This window comes from Gekko japonicus, unplaced genomic scaffold (assembly GCF_001447785.1).
Source record: "Gekko japonicus isolate JY-2015 unplaced genomic scaffold, Gekko_japonicus_V1.1 scaffold5069, whole genome shotgun sequence".
Lineage (NCBI taxonomy): Eukaryota > Metazoa > Chordata > Lepidosauria > Squamata > Gekkonidae > Gekko > Gekko japonicus.
The window spans coordinates 3,289-20,766 of record NW_015161570.1 but is presented as its reverse complement, the minus strand read 5'-3'; the positions used below and the strand labels follow the sequence as shown (position 1 = coordinate 20,766).

General features: G+C 41.1%; 1 protein-coding gene across 1 annotated transcript; it reads left to right on the top strand.

The window, feature by feature from the left end:
* The first annotated feature begins 542 nt into the window (after positions 1–542).
* On the top strand, positions 543–17,254 carry UPF3A (UPF3 regulator of nonsense transcripts homolog A (yeast)). The gene is made up of 10 exons (XM_015429312.1): positions 543–632; positions 1,843–1,949; positions 3,109–3,215; positions 4,507–4,605; positions 4,717–4,827; positions 8,987–9,042; positions 9,136–9,294; positions 12,776–12,924; positions 14,883–15,177; positions 16,980–17,254. The coding sequence occupies exons 1-10, from the start codon at positions 543–545 to the stop codon at positions 17,151–17,153; spliced, it is 1,347 nt and encodes a 448-aa protein (XP_015284798.1). The 3' UTR covers positions 17,154–17,254.
* Positions 17,255–17,478: the final 224 nt, after the last annotated feature.

Genomic DNA, 17,478 nt, shown 5'->3' with positions numbered 1-17,478 from the left:
ATGAACAGATGTAGACTCTATTGCTTCTGCTCTGAACCAGCTCTTGGAACTGTCTTCTTTAAAACATTTTGTGCATACTGAAATTTGCCATTGTATGAAGGAAGGTGTGATGGGTAGACATGCTGTTTGTAATAGCACCTGAAATCTGATCCCTTCAGCATAAGTCTGCCAGCAGGGATATTTAATCTTTCCTGCTACAGGCAATGTGAATTAACAGGGGCTCTTTATATTACACTTGTCCCTTGAAGATAATAATAAACCACTGTTCTTAGAGGCATTGGCAAAGCCTGCACAAGATTTCCATACTCCCATTGCTTCTCAGACCTCTTGAGCTGGGGAAGATAGGCATTGGGAAGAGAGGTTTTAATGAGCTGGACAATATAGATGGGGGGGGGGGGGGGGAGAGAAGGAGAAGATAGATGGAGAAGTATCCTCCCCGTCGAACTGATACGCTAGAAGGCCGGATAGGCTACAGGGCGCTGCATTTGGGCAATGAAAGCAAGCAAAGGAGATGCTCTCGACTACAGCCTGGCAGTCGAACGATGGGCATCCGTTGGCCGAGGAGAGGCTCTGCAGCCGTTGGCTGTTTCTCTTTTACCCCCAGCCGAGCCCACTCGCGAGACCCTCTCTGGGTGAGGGGGGGGGACGTTCTCGCGAGAGTTCCGTGCCAGCTGAGGCAGGCGGTTGGATGAGGGCTGAGGGAGAAAGGGGGCGCAGTGCCGCCGCAGCCGCCGCCGTTGGGGGCTGGTGAGGAGCTGTCATTCCTGTCTTCCTCGCGCGCGCGCCCGCACGCCAGGGCCATGGAGGCTCAGCGGGAATCTCCGCGTCGTGTGCCGGAGACTCCTCCGCCGTCGCCGGGGCCGCCTCCGCCTCCTCCAGCACCAGGGACAGCGCGCGAGAGAGACAGAGGCCTCGCGGGAGGCGGGAGGGCGCTCGGAATGACCCCGGAGGGAGGGAGGGATTGCAGAGGGGCAGTCCAGGAAGGCTGTGGCTGCAGCAGCAGCCCAAAAAATAATAATAAATTGAACGGGAGCCTTGTGGCTCCGTAAAGACATGGTTTTACTCCAGGACAAGATTTCACGGTCTAGATCCCACTTCGACACACGCCATGTATTGCATTCATTTTATGTAGGAGGCTGGGATGGGGGCAGGTAACATTAGACTCCTGCAGTTGCATGGTCCCTTGAACCCGCTCTTTTGTTTCTCCCCTGTCTCTTGCACCAGATGAATGCGAAACGATTCACTCATAACGTTTGAAGAGGTGGGTCCATGGAAGATTATGCTAGAGGAACGTTGTGTTAATGTTAAAAATGTTTCACCAGCCTCTTGCTCATTTTTACAGGCGGAAGAAGGAAGGGGTACTGAAATTTGTGCCAGCAGACAGTCTGGTACCCTGGGTAGGCTGAGTTCAGGACCCTGGCCAGAGACATGGATTGATCTCCCTTAGCTAAGCCATGATCTTCCCTACAACAGTTCCCAGCTTCCGCAGTAAAGTGGCAATCAATAAGTCATCATCATCCATACATTTAATAATCTAAATGGAACCCAAAGAAAAATTCAAGCATAGATTAAATGTAGTTTGATGTAGTTTAATGTAGTCTGAACTGGAAAAGTACTTGAAGGTGAATCGAGTGCTTGTAAGAGGCAATGTGAAGGATGGCACCCAGAAGTGGGTGAATGACATAGACTGTACATTTCTGTGCCTTCTAAGAATATGGTAGAAATCATTAATATAACTCAAGAAAAATAATATAACTACTATGTTTGTTTTGGTGGTATTGCAGATATTAGGATGAGTCCTGAGTATGCTGTGCCTTCTGTTTTACATTTGGTACATTGCAGGTAGTTATACGTCGGCTGCCTCCTAGCTTCACCAAGGAACAGCTGGAGGAACAGCTCCATCCACTTCCTGCTCACGATTATTTTGAATTTTGCACATCTGATCCCAGGTGAGAATCTGGTTGGCAAGTCTGTAGAAGCAGTTTATGTTAGCATTATAAGAGCAGCAGTGTTTGATTTCCAGCACTGTACATTTTCAAAATGAAGGAGGGCGGGATATCAATCCAAAAATAAATTAAAAATAAATAAAACAAAGAAAATATAAAGAGTCTGTTTCACACAGCATTGAAAAAACACTATATTAATACATTTTAAATAAATGAATAAATGTAATATATATGTGTGGTGCATTTTGTTTTGTGTTTCACAGGTGCATGGCAGTAGCATGCATCTTTTCCCAAAAGTGGGTGTAGCACACTAAGCTTTGAGTATATTGTGCACTTTCATGTCCTGGTTATTGGAGCCATGCTCTTCATGCTTATATGTTTTTGGATATCTATGTCTAATTCACACAATAACCTCTTAAGTAGAGGCTTATGTACACTTGTGTACCTGTTATTAACCTTTGATATTGATAAGTAGGACAAGCACTCACAGTTTTTCCTGCAGATGATAGGGGGAACAGAAGATGGAAGGAGTTTTCGGCTTGTCAGGAGTAGGAATGCCCTCCTATATATCTATTTGCACCCCTGTATTTGTGTAAATTTAAGACATTTGTATATAACTTTTCCAAAGCTTAGAGTGTTTTGCATTAAAAACAAACCTTTACCCCAGTGTATGCAGGAAACTGCAGCTGCAACACCCCATTCAGTTTCAGCCAAGTCCCCCACCCCCATTCCTCACCCTCATTAGCTATCCACTGTTTCTTTGGCCCTCTTTATGCAAGCTATTTCCAGGAAAAGCAGGAGTGGAGCTGCAGTAGCCTGGACTGAGGTTCAGGGGGATGTAGCTGAAAGTGAATGAGTGGGTTTACTCCTAACATACCTGGACAGCAGCAGTGTGGTGGTTGATGGGAGAGTACACTGCACTGCTGCCTATGCTTGCACAGTGCAAGACTGCAAGCCATGGCTGGAAGGAGTTCATTATATAAGAAACTTCTCTCTTTAATTAGCAGTTTGTTGGATATGTATTAATGTGGCTTGCCTTCTTTGCTGTGCAAGTCTGATACATTCTTTTCAGGAAAGATTAAAATTAATAGAATATTTCTACTTCTAGCTTTGCTATCTTTTGAAAAACAAATAACTGAAGTTATATGTACTCTTGTTGCAGTCTTTATCCTCACCTCTACTCAAGAGCATATATTAATTTTAGAAATCCTGATGACATCCTTCTTTTTAGAGATCGTTTTGATGGCTATGTCTTCATTGACAATAAAGGTAACTCATTATTATCATGGACAGGATCTAATGAATCCCACCACTAACTCTAAGAGCCCATGGAGGTATTGTTACAATAGCTACCTTAGCCAAACCCAAAAGTTATGCACATCTTTCAAAAGTTCTGGTCACAGTTCAGTGCTGCCGGAGGTTTACTATGTCAGTGGTAAACCTATATGGTGGTGTTAGCGAATTCTTATTTTGTAGCCTCCAGAATGCTTTATTACTTAGTTACGGCATAGTTCTACTATTCTGGAAGTCCACAGCTAGATGGGTCATTGCTGGTTGTTGCATCCAATGTCCTTTCATAAACAACAGAACAAAGTTTGAGCCTGGTGGCACCTTTAAGACCAACTAAGTTTTATTCTAGGTATAAGCTTTTGTGTGCACATATACTTCTTCGGATACTCATGACTGTTCTTGCCAAAGGTTTATGCCACTTACTTTCAGTCACAGAATCCTCAACTCTGTGGCTGGAAGTGACTTTAATTGGTGCTGAAGTTTTACATTTTGAATTGGAAACCAGGTGGAATTTGCAGATAAATTAGGTAATAAATCCAGGTGGTCAGCCTTGTTGGTCTGAAGCAGTAGAACAAATTTAGAGTCCAGTGGCACGTTTAAGACCAACAAAGGTTTATTCAAAATATGAACTTTCGTGTGCAAGGCACACTTTTTCAAATAAATTGGAATGGTAGGTGAGGTTCAAACTTATAGATAGGGACTTAACAGCAAATTAACATGTTACATGATGATGTTTAAGGTATTGTAAAGCAATAAATATGTCAAAATAGCAGATCATTTAGACATTTGATTAATTTTTTGCTCTGTGTTGATTAATCTTTTGCTCCGAGCTGTGCTTTTTTCCTGCCAAATCAAAAGAAATTTAAGTAGAGACTTATGAAGACATCAGCCTAGCTCAAGTTATACACAATCTAGCTGCAGTCATGGGCAATATTAATGGCCCTGGAGGGGGAAAATTTGTATCCACATAAACAAGGCCAGATCAGTGGAGCTCAGATAAGCATCATGGTGCAGATGTAGATGTGACCTATATGTGCACATGCACCCATACTAGCTATGTCTTTGAAAGTTCCACAGTTTATCCTTGTTGGTTTATGTTAATGTCAAATCTAGGTAGTGACAAAACAAAGGGTATCAGTTTTCTTCTGATATTACTGCCCATGATGACTTGATTCTAAGGTTCCATACGATACGACAACCTTGCTGAATATAAACGTAATAAAATATTTCCTTTAATCACTCCACTGGATTCATTTGTGACTCTTTGAAGGTTTAGAGTATCCTGCTGTGGTTGAATTTGCACCATTCCAAAAGATTTCAAAAAAGAAGCTGAAGAAGAAAGATGCAAAAGCTGGAAGCATAGAAGATGGTAAACCCTTTTTCTTGGCAGAAACATTTTCCTAACATCACAGTTAAACTATGCTTCCTCATGGAAACATAAATGCCATAAATTGATAAATTCTATGCTTTTCTTTCACAGATCCAGAATATAGAAAATTTTTAGAAAGTTATTGTGCCGAAGAAGAAAAAATCTGTGCCAACCCTGAGACCCTATTGGGAGAGATTGAGGCAAAAACGAGGGAACTCATTGGTCTGTTTATGTGCTTCTTTTCTTCCCTGTTTGGCCTACTTATTAGTCTTTAGAGGTTAAAAATACAAATTTAGGTGTTGTTATTTATTATGCCATTGTTCAGTCCTTGCTTATTGTTTAATGTTAGCAGGATTGAAATGCTAGCATACTACACTAAGGCCCATGGATCTATAAGGAGGATACAATAGCCTCTGTAATACTTTATGTTCAGGATCTACTGGTGACCTAATTTGGGGGACAGCATTTGAAAATATTTAAAATATAAGCATGATTTTATGTGCAGGAGCAGATTTTAGTATCTGTGACAAGAATACTGGCCTCTTTAAATTTCCTATGTGTTTGGAATCATACTTGGCAACTTGGCTTTCTGGCTTGTGCTACTCCCACACACACACACACACATACACATGCCTATGCTGCTGCATTCACTACCTAGGCTTCATCTACACAAGCAGCAGAATGAAATGATAAAGTTCTGAAGGTGGAAAATAGATTATACCACTTTAGATAACAGGAGGTGAAATTGTATTGTTGAATGTTCCTGGGAGCAAAAAATGCCTTCCTGTGTGCAGAACACCGGTACAGCAAGAAGTGAGCTGGAATAGAACCTTTTTTCTCAATGCACTTGTAGGAATTCTTTTAACATCCCAAAATGATATCTACTACTTTACAATCTGAAGTGGCATGGTCTCAGGATTTTACCTCCTTGTTCTGCAGCATGTGAAGAGCAGACCATATTCTTTTACAGTTTAGGGGTGACTGTTCTGTAGTGTTTCAAACCCACTTTGAACTGTGTTCTTTTAAAACTGTGATGGTTTCACTAACAGGGCATTAGCAATGTCATTAAAAAGAGAAAACTGATAAAATAACACTGCAGGCTCAAGGTAATAGAAGAGTCCATGGGGATTCTTGTTGAACAATGGAATAGCTACATTACATTGATGCAGCAGTGAAGATAGGGAGAAATTAAATACTCAGTACTTCTTAAAATTTACGCCTCTTAAATGTATTAAAGAAAAAGTGCACTGGTAAGGTTCATAGGTCTAGGAACCCCCATAGAAACCAACATTTGGGTTCATTTCAAACCCCAGATAGCATTCTGTCTTACTGTATCCATGTTATCTTTAAAGTTTATAATCTTTCATTGTAATCTTTTATATCATTTCATAGGGTGACTACATAAAAATTGGAATTCTTGTCAGTCATTGTTTTATTTTTTAAAACTAGGACTTATTTGGAGTCTATTTGACCCTACGAAAGAGTACTAAAGTGATGTTTACAAATGTCAGAACACACTGTGACTCAGTTGTTCACTATTTAGTTTGCTGACATTGATAAAAGTTGGCATTTTTATAAAGATATATTTTATGATGTAATACTGACTTGGTATCATCATCTGGGCCCCATGTCTCTTCTGTGTGAAATAAGGGATTAATTGGACTCAGCAGCAAAGCTCTTCCTCCAATACTAATTAATCACCCACACATACACACATACCAAGGATTCTAAGCTGGGAAGAAGGCAGAGCCCCAACAAGTATCTTGCATGGGGTGTGTGTGAAATTAAGTTTGGGAGATGCATGCCTCAACCTAAGTTTCCTCTTGGACTCTCCCTTATATAATACACCCACCCAATTCAATGTTTGCTCTCTAATATCAAAATTTGTACTTTTCCAGCAAATGCATTGTACATGATCAGCAAGGCTTTTTACTGACCTTTTTTAATCCCATCCCTGAACCACATTGCAAATCGTTTCTTAAATGGAAGGGACACAGTCCCTTTTAACATGGTCATTTTATCATGCATTTATATATTTATTAATTACTGTTTTTTCCAAAAGGAAAACTGAAGCTGGTTATTAGTGACTAATGAAGACACTATATAGGGCAAATTTTAATACCAATTTTTGCACTGTAGCCCTGCAATGTGGAAGGGTTTGATTTTCTAAATTGAGCACAACTACACAATAGTCCTTTGGTTTTCATCTTTTTGGATATTTGTTCAGTCTTCTGTACTTACTTGGCTTCAATTAAAATCCATAATATTTTCCTTCAATATATAATACAATCTTTTCTCATTTAACCAGAAACTGCTACAGAAATCTTCACAGTGCCATCCTAGTCAGAGTTATACCTTTCTAAGTCCATTGGCTTAGAAGGGCATAACTCTGCTAAGGATTACACTTCTTATCATTTGATGGTGGAAAGTGCTGTCAAGTTGCAGCCAACATATGTGGTGACCCTGTTCAGGGCAAGAGACAGAGAGAGGTGGCTTGTCGTTTCCTGCCTCTGCATAGCAACCCTGGACTTCCTTGATGGTCTCCCAGTCAAGTACTAACCAGTTTAGCTTCTGAGAACTGACAAGATTGGGCTAGTCTGGGTCATCCAGGTTAGGGTGCTTGTCACTTAGGTAATCAAATTAGTAGTAATATAAAAGGAACAATGGCTTGACTTCTATGGGGCTGTTCCATTAGCACAGCAGCAGTTCCAACATAACAGCTTTTCCATTTGTGGAAGAGGCAAAGGTGATTTTTTAAATGATTCCCCCACCCTGCTTCTGACTCCTAATTTGCCCCCCCACACACACACACCCTCTTTCTGCTTTCCACCAGCCTCAAGGAGCATGATTTCAGAGACTTCAGAAGGCTGCAGTGGGAGGCAGGGAGGTTGCCTTACTATAGTGTGACTCTCTAGCATCGCTTAAGACCAAAGCCTACATGTGCAACACAATTATATAGCTAATAAGGAGTTTCAGTTGTATCGAACCCTTATTTATGATAACAGATTCACATATTACATGGTCCAGTCCTATGTTACTTCAGTAGCATTTGGTGTTTCTTCCCATGCCAATTTGTCTGTCTTTCTTATATAGGTCTCCCTTACATGTCAGACTGTTACCAGTCCTGTGCTTGACCAGGACATGGGGCTATGGCTTTCACACTGTTCCAATAATGTATGAATCTAGCTTCCATAGGATTCCATAAAGAAAATAATTCAATTTTATTACATTTTTATCCACAATGTAACATTGTGAATGTAGAGCTATCTATCTACTACTGCTCATATAGTGATAGTCTTGAGCAGAAAAATGAATGTAGAGCTGTTGTTAGGGGCTTTTCTACATTGACAGTTAACTGTGTGTCAGAGCAAAGTTAAAGATGAGAGAACAAGAGAGAAATCCTAAACAGATTTACTCAGAATATAAGCAGTGGACTTACTTCCAGGAAAGTGTTCTTAGGACTGTACTGTTGTTGAAGCTTACAGGTTAAAATTATGAGTTATGGGCCAGAAATCTTGGCTTAAATGTCAGGTCAGCTACGAATTCTCTGAGTGATGTTAGGCAAGCCATTGCCTCTCATCTCTGTGTTGGAGATAACAATATTAGCCTACCTTACAGGATTGTTGAAAGGATCTCATAAATAACAGCAGTGTATCCTATCAACACTTTCCTGGGAAACAGGCCCACAAAATAGACCTAACTAGTAGTCTGTGTAGACTTGTTTAGGGTTGATTGCTCTTTAATTATTATTACTGATTTAAAGTGATCTGTTGTGTTCTAAGAGACTGCATTTAAGTATCAGTGTAGGAACCACTAGAAGTTATGTTTGTACAACCCGCTTCTTCAAAGTTGAGCAAACGTTTCCACTAAAACCAGACACTGTAGGCAATAACATGTAGAGACAGAAGCTATCATCAGTAGTTTAATTATTATTTGGTTATTGGGAAATTTTGCAAAAATCTGTAGCAAATATTTTGCAAAAATGTATATTTTTACTCAGGATTTAAAAACTAAAAACTACATTTTAAAAAAATGTATGTGTATGCAAAACCAACCACCAACCAAGAAGAAGATGGAACATACAAATAATCATTCTTCTAAAAGTTATTGATAAGCTGTGTTTTCAATGAAAAATCAAAGATATCATTGTGATTCATCCATATGCCTAGTTTTACCGATATCAGTATTCCTTAATGATGAGAAATTGCTGTCTTTTCAATGATAGGCTAATGAGCACTTTAATATATATACTCCCATTATGAAACAACCGTTGTGTGTTAGTAATCACGGTGTTAAAAATTGAAGGACAAAAAAAGCAATATTTATGATAAAAACCTTATATTAGAGGTGGAACACTACATCACAATTTTTTGTGTTTTAGCTAGAAGAACAACACCCCTTTTGGAATATATTAAAAATAGAAAATTAGAAAAACAGGTATGTTTGTATTTTGGACTAAAGCTTAATAATTATGTTTAAGTTTTTTCAACATTTGTACAAATTTATAGAAGTGATTTTCCGATTTTTTAGCGAATACGTGAAGAGAAAAGGGAAGAACGAAGGAGGAGAGAAACAGAAAAGAAACGTCTAAGGGAAGATGAGAAACGGAAACGCAGAGAGGAAGAAAGGCGTAAAAGAAAAGAAGCAGAAAAGCAAAAGAAAATTGCAGAAAAAGAAATAAGGATCAAGGTAATTTTTTATAATCTGGAAGTTTTTATTTATCTCCCACTTTTTTGTTGTACTAGCAGTGCATATTTTGGATTCATGCATATCCCAACCTTAAAAGCATACACACAAAGAAGCCTCATTGATTTCAATTAAACTTACTTCTGAATCAGTGGCTTAGGCTTGCAGCATTAAGGACAGACCCACACAGCAATTTGGAACTGCAGCAGCTATAAGTACTCATTTTTATTAAGAATGAAAATACAGTTGTGGTAGAGAAGAACTCTAATTATCTGAGTGAACAGAACACAATCCATGAGATGCAGAATTGGTTAATTTTAAAAAATTCTTCTAACTGGTTATTTACATGTTTTACCCTTTTGTAATATTCTGTACCATTTGTAATATTCTGTACTTCTGGGTGTAATCCCTATTGATTTACATTGGATTCTCTGCTGAGTAAACCTGTTTAGGATTGCTCCCTGAGGTATTGCTATAAATTAAATATTGTAAAGTTTGAGTGGCCAACCAATCCAGCCCCCTGCTGAAGTCAGGAATACCCTGCCTCCAGCATCCCAAGCTGGGCACATCGATGATCAGCCCCACCTGTCTGTCTCAAAGAGCCATTTACAACTTCATGGCATGATTTTAACCAGCCACGAGGGACAAAGATCCAAGGAGCGGGTCGTTGGTTTCACAGCTGTCAGGATCCTCTCAACATTAGCAAGGATGAGCAGGCAAAAAGAGTCTAAAAAAGAGCCAGACAGTGCAAGCGGAGCCCCCATCCCACTACTGTTATCAGATTCAGCAGCCAACTCCAGAGGGAGCTTAGAGACTTCATCTGCAAAAAGGTTCGTAAATGAATCACAGCTAAGAGTCAAATCAGTATCAATTTTAGGACACACCAAAGGGTGTCAATTGTTGAATGAACCAACCTGAGTGAGCTGGTTGTGAGCTAGCAGACACAATGGAGGCAGCGAAACAATCTCTTTTTGCCAGTTTCACTGCCACCTCAAAGACCTTCATATGGGCTCTATAATGTGTTCTCACAGCTTCATTCCTATTCTTCTCCAGCTGTCTGAGCAATCTCTTAAAATCTCTTAGGCTTTCATTATACCAAGGAGCCACAGAGACACAAGGACGCAGAGGGTGTTGGGGAGCAATCTGATTGATAGCTTCCTGAAGACTCTATTCCAAACCTCAGTCAGCTCATTAGGGGAACTGTTGGCAAGTCCAAATAAATCCCACAGAGCATTTTGGAAACAATCAGGATCCATTAGTATCTGTGAGTGAGCATAAATACACTTATTGCCCCTGCAGGGGGGAATAGCCACCCCCAAACTGACCCTTATGAGGAAGTGGTCTGACCATGGCACCATTCACAAACAACTGCGCTATTCAGATCAAGCCCTGCATAAAAGATCAAATCTAGCATGTAGCTTGCTTCATCCATGAGGGTCGATACAACCTAGGAGAGTCCCAATGTCACCATGGCAGCCATGAAGTCTGAGGCTGCACCAAGTAAGGAAGTCTCCATGTGGATGTGAAAGTCCCCCAGGACCAATAGTCTAGGGAAATGCAGTGTCTGTTCAGCCACTGAGAGCCTCAGAAGGGAGTCCACTGATGAGCTGGGCGAATGGCACACCAGGACTTCAACTTTCTCCCTGACACCCCAAGCCAGGCCAACACATTCAAGACCAGTAATGTTTGGCACAGGGATCCTCTGGAAGGGAAAACAGTATTGGATGAGGATCAGCACTCCGCCACCCCTGTTCTAGCATCCCAGTAGCTGATATTTTCAGAGTAGCCACCTGGTCGTCTGCAGACACCTTTGTTAAACACTGCTTTGAAGATGTTAACACAAGAAGAGAGACCTCAGTGGGGACAGCAGTTCTGCACTCAGTCTTTCAGTAAATCGCTCACCCTACCACCTGGTAAACCAGTTTGCTAATCTCTCATATGAGACTGCACAGAACAATGATGATGAAAACAGTGTTGCACTTACCTCTAACTGTTGTTCATTGAGTGGTCTTCTGTGCAGGCACACATCCCTCCCTCCTACCCCACTGTGAGTGATTCCTCTGTTTCAAGAAAATTTTATTTTGGCTCATAGCAGCAGCTCAGAAGAACTGAGGGGGTGTGCGGAGCCTCTCCCTGGAGCACGTGACCGTTGGGTGGGAAAATGGCTCCAACGTCTCCAGTTGGGAGGGGCTCCTCCTGCTCTGTTACTAAGCTAACTAGAAATCTTCCGGTGTCTGGCCTATGTGCATGTGCAGTACCCCATGTGTGCCTGCACAGAGACAACTAGAGGAACAACAGTTACAGGTAAGTACAGCACTATTTTCCCCTGCCCAAGGTTCCAAGACAGCCAATGTAATTATCAATTGAACCCCTCTGTTCTATCCAAATCCCCTGCTGAGTCTCCAAAAATACATCCATTTTTGAAGGAAGATGAAGTTACCCACTCTTAACTCAGGGAGGGAGGGAGGCTGTGGTTACTCCCGTGAATAGCTGCCATGTGGAAATGATGAAAATAAATACAAAATTAAATTTGATTGAGAAAATTTTATTTGCTCAAAGCAGTTGTGTATTGCATTCATAATTAAATGATGTCAGGAACAGGGAATCAAGAAGGGAATGAATGAATGAATTTATTATTACAGCGCATAGCCAGCAATAAAAACCATACCTGCAAAGAATCAGGAAGGGAGCAAACTGAATTAATTCCTGCTAAAGGAAAAATGCAAAAGGAGATGAGTACACCATATCATGTGTTTCACTCTCTTCTGTAGCTTTCCAGTCATTATCACACTTATATGGTGTCTTAATTGCATCTGAAATACTGAGTAAGAGGTGTTACTGCAAGGTAACAATGCAATACATTTTGAAGGGAAAGTCTGAACAGAAAAACACATCAGGTTGCCAGAAGTTAGGAGTTATTGATTTCCCAATCCATTTTCAGATTGCCCTTTAAGGGCAATTTATAAATTACAAACACAGCTGGAATAAAACCTCTTACTTGCCTAACCCTTGTGATGAAGGAACTAGGCTTGAAGATCTGGTGACTTTACAGTTTAAAAATGGGGAAGATCTAAATGTGAGTAATAAACGAAGAAGCATACTTCTTCATGGTCCACAAATGGGACTCATACATGCTTACCCACATCAGCAAGATCTTTAATCAAAGTTAAGTACTTTAAATACCATCTTTTTCTATAGAAGAGATTTGAGCACATCCTTAACTCCCAAGAAAAGATGGACATAATTTTCTTTATTGTGACTGGATCGTGGTCTCTGTTTCTTCATTGGATGCAAATGAGAATGCCAAATAGGTGTTGCTGTTTTGGAGAGGCAAAGGACATATCGCCATCAGGCAAATTTTGGTTGTTTAAAAGTGCATTGTCCTGAATTTTAGTGTATTTCACAATATGTAATGTATATATTTGTACAGCTAAGCAAGACTTTCTATAATAACTGAATATTTAAATATATATATATTATTTAGCTTCTTAAGAAGCCTGAGAAGGGAGATGAGCAAGCTACAGAAAAGCACAGAGAAAAAGACATAGAAGAAAGTAAATGGGAGAAATCTCCAGGACATGGAAGCATAAAATCCAAGCCACTGGAAGGTCCACTAAAGGAACCAAAAGAGAAGTAAGTTATTCTTTACGTTAAATCTGTTTCAATGTATTGGAAGAAGTGCACATACGCTGAGTCTCTGTTCTCCCATGTACACAGAGCTGAGCTTGGTTTGTCTTGGAGTACTGAAGGATTCTAGGTTCATTTTCACATCTTTTTGTTAACTCTCGCATTTACGTGCTAATTCGCTGCTATCCATTGATCTTTGTTCTTAGTGGTCCCTCCTAACTACTGCCCACATAGGCCCGTAGCCAGGATTTCTTAATTCAGGGGGCCTTTAAATAAGTCAGGGTGCACTGATAAAATAAAAATAAAAATAAAATAAATAAAATAAACTCACACTTGCAGGCAGGAGCAGGGTTATTTCCCCTACTGTGGAGGATGGGTGTAAGTGGAAGTCAGTCACTGACTCTGAGTAACCTGAGGAGGTTCCCCTCCTCCTCTCATTTCCCCCGACAACCACATTGGCTGTGTGGCGTGCAGGGAACTATGATGAAAGTGGCAGGCTCCTGTTCGGTTTCTTATTTCTTTCTTCCTGGCTGACTTCGTGCTTCCACGGTGACTTTGCCTTGGTCACACCCTCACCCACCTCTCTGCAGTGGGGCTTTCTGCTGCAATACTTCTCAGACTTGGAAGTGGCAGCCCGCCCGGGGAGACAAGCCAAAGGAGGAGAGGTGGGTGAGCAGACGGGATGGAGATGGCTGCTCTGCTGCCACTGGTGGCTTGTGTGTGTGCCCTGCATTGGTGCAACCGGGCTGGACTGAGAAGGCGAGAGCTGAAGGAAAAACCCGGGAGGGGAAGCTGAGGGAGTGCTGTGTTTCTCTCTCCCTTGGCGGCCAGCTTCCTCGGCGATGAGGGCACAGGTGCATGCAAGCGAGCAAGGTCTGCAATCTTGCACTGGCAGGAGAAGGGGAGAAATCTCTGTAGTTGCAGGTTCAGCCACAGGACCCACAGCCCCCTGGCCGCACCTCACCTGCCAGCCCGCTCGCCTGGCTGCCTTGCACTGCTTCATGCCGTGGCTTAGGGATTTGCATTTGGTTGGTCTGAGCTGAATGCACTGCCAAAAATGGCCCATTCAGGCCCCTTTCGGGCTGCTGTGGGCCGATTCAGATTCTCTTATCTGAATTGGCCCCAGTATATCCTATGGACCATTGAAGTCAATGGCAAAAACATAGGGTATATTCTGGGGGCTGGAGGGGAGGAGGTTTGAGGAAGAGGCTCCAAACTCACAGGGTAGCTGCTGGAGCCTCTCCCCAAGATACCAACCAGGTTTCAAGAACATTGGACCAGGGGGTCCAATTCTATGGGCCTTTTCCCCACCATAGAGAACAATGGAGGGGATGGGGGCAACCTGTTTCGGGAAATAACTCTCCTTCAGCTTAATTTACTTCATAGTGATTTTGTGAGGATAACATGGAAGTGAGGGAACCGCATATGCCACTCTAATCTCCTTTGAGGAAGGGTAGGCTAAAATGTAACAGATTTATGGAATTTCTTTTGTGGTCTTTGGAAGTGTGGGCTCTCTTTGTGCTTGTTTAGAACCTTCTCAATGTGCCACATTTCAGTCTGAGTCTCTTCAGCATCTGTGCATACAAGATGGTCTGTCGCCTTAGTAGCTCCTATTATTAGGAAATTATCAACGGAAGAATTTGAATTTAGGGAAGCCTCAGAAAAATACATTTAGCCAAGTGGTAAAATTCTGGATCTAGGTTTTTCTGGTTCTCTGTCTTTAAGAAAAAAAATTGAATGCAAAAGAATGGAATTTATGTTAAACACTTCAAAAAAACACTTCTGTTTACAATCAATAATTCTCTCTATATATATATCTGTTAGGATAATTGGATCTCCTCCAGCTTCACTAAACGTACTGTGAGTTTTGTTTTGGCATAGTATCACTCTCACCGTGTAGACTTTAAGTAGTTGATTTTCCAAATTTTGTTGCTGTTGTTGTTTCATCTTCAAAACATTCACAGGTCACAAAATGATAGTGATAAGGAGCAAAGAGAATCAGACAGAAGATTTCGTGATAAGGAACCAGAGAGACAAAGGTATAGGTTGGATGATGGCCGAAAGCACAGAACTCACTATGAATTTGACAAGTTTGTGAGAAGGAATGAAGATGAACTGAAATGGGGGAAAGGATACAACCAAGACCGAGGGAAGAAAGTGAGCTACAACTACAGCTTCACTGTGGACACAGTAGACAAACTGGGTAAAGAGGACAAGTGTGATGACATGGCATCCAAAAAGGAGCGCATAAGAAATAAGGTTCTTTTATTCATTTAGGATAATCTTTCATTAGTAAAATTTCTTCAGGGTCACACAGGATTTGCTTTCGTAATCAGAGCATGAATTTTTAAGCAGGTTCATTTTCAGTCAGATAAACTCTCCACAATTACATGGCCAAAGCAGTTCAAATGATAGGTATTGGCATGGCATCACTCTTTGCTGCTTATTTATACATTTGCATTTTTAAAATACATGCTGTAATGAAGCACCATTCTTGAGATCCTGGCTTTTTAAAAATTTGGTTGCCTGTTTTAACAAGCACTCAGCAGAATGCCTACCCTCTTCATGGGAACCCATCCTCACCCAATGCAGTCCCAAAGGTGCCTGCCCTTATGCACCCACATATTGCAAGAAAGGGAAAACCTAACCATAAAGGATCTAAGCTGAACAATTATTAGGTAAAGGTACAGGTTTCCCTTGCACAAAAGCCAGTCGAATCCAACTTTAGGGTTGCGGTGCTCATCTCCGTTTCCAAGCTGAAGAGCCAGCGCTGTCCGAAGATGTTTCTGTGGCCATGTGGCTGGCATAAATAAATGCCAAGGCACATGGAACACCGTTACCTTCCCACCGAAGCGGTACCTATTTATCTACTTGCAATTTCTTGCTTTTGAACTGCTAGATTGGCAGGAGCTGGAACCAGAGACGGGCACTCACTCCGTCATGCAGCACTCAGGTCTTGAACTGCTGAACTACCGACCTTCTAGCCTGCAGTTCAGCGTCTAAACCACTTGAGCCACCGCAGCTCCATGAACAATTATTAGCACAGGTTAAATAACAGGAAAGACATGGTAGGGATATCTGTTGAGTAATGGGGAAATTATCTAAAAATGGTAAGGAATCCTTTTCCTCAAGATTTGTACGGGTAGGCTCAGTGACAGATGTTAATATTGACACAGTCCAGGGGACAGTATTTTCTACAAATATATTTCTTATACCTTGATCCTGTGGATATGTGTGGCTTCCATGGCATAAAGAGGGGCTTTCATTAACCTCACTACATCAGTATCCTTTGTAAGCAGTCCTGCTGTGCGGCTTGTTAGCTGCTACCCTATAGTGATTTACAATTATTCAAGAATGTGTGAAAGTTCGATGGGGCTGTGTTTAGAATTGCAGCCTTAGGCTATGTAGTTGGTTATATGTTGGATGAAAGGTCTTTAGAATCGTATGTAGTGAATTGTTTTCTGTCTTGCCTATATCTGACTATGGCCCAGGCTGGGGGGGGGGGGGGGGGGGGTTTAAATGAGATTTTATTTGGTTTGTTTTAAATTGTAATATTTGTAATTATAGTTTGTAAGCCATCTTGGGCCACAAGGAAAAGCAGGATGCAAATAAATGTTGTGCATTAATTTGCCAACCGGTAAACTATTTAATCAGGCTGTAAATTATCAGGTCAGTCTGTAGATTACTACGTTAGCTTATGTCTTGACAGTATAGACTCATTTCCATATTTGTTCACATACAGTTTTCTCCTACAGTGTCACAATGGATTTAAAATTTTATAGGGTGCTTCGAAGTTTTCCATGGGTCACTTTAATAGTTTGCTACCCTCCATTGCTTTTCTACAAAATAGCCTAATTTGGCCACCCTGCTTTTGTCTTGGTGGAAGTCCTATGTTTCCCGGAACCAAGAGAGAAGTAATCAGATGTCAGATCACAATAACCTAGTTTTTCCCATTTCTGGGAAAACCCCTTTTCTATATCAGCTCAAACTAGACATCATGAGATCTCCTAAGTGGATAACTGGTGGCTTTGAGAAAGTCTTCTTTCTATATTTTTGCACAGGATCGGCCAGCCATGCAACTATACCAGCCAGGAGTTCGCATTCGAACACATACGGGGTCTACAAGTAGGTCCTACGACTGTACTGAAAAGTCTCCTGAAGATGCTTATGACAGAAAGTATGAGGCAGACAATTCAACTGGAGCTGGTTCTGAGAAGAGTGAAGATGCAGAATAAAACAAAATGGACAAAACAAATAAATTAAGAATTAGTGTCCCCACAGATTAGTATATGTTCCCAGAATTCAACCAGCATCACCAAGAAAACTGTTATGGCCTTTCCCCTCTCTACTTTGCTGTCAGTAATTGGATTCATGTTCAACATTCCATACGCTAACAAGAAGACATTTATGAAAAAAGGAAAGGCCTTATAAATCTTAAGGCTATGTTGAAAGTGCATTTATTCTCTCCAGCTGAGATATGCTGTATGTGTTGAGACCACATTCTTTGCTCATCAAGTGTATTGATGCATATTTGATTGCTTAAGGTGACAGTAATATCCT

Coding starts and splice junctions, on each gene's coding strand:
- UPF3A (XM_015429312.1), top strand. CDS start 543: ATGGGCATCCGTTGGCCGAGGAGAGGCTCTGCAGCCGTTGGCTGTTTC. Junction 633..1,842: donor ACTCGCGAGACCCTCTCTGG/GTGAGGGGGGGG, acceptor GGTACATTGCAG/GTAGTTATACGTCGGCTGCC. Junction 3,216..4,506: donor TGTCTTCATTGACAATAAAG/GTAACTCATTAT, acceptor GACTCTTTGAAG/GTTTAGAGTATCCTGCTGTG.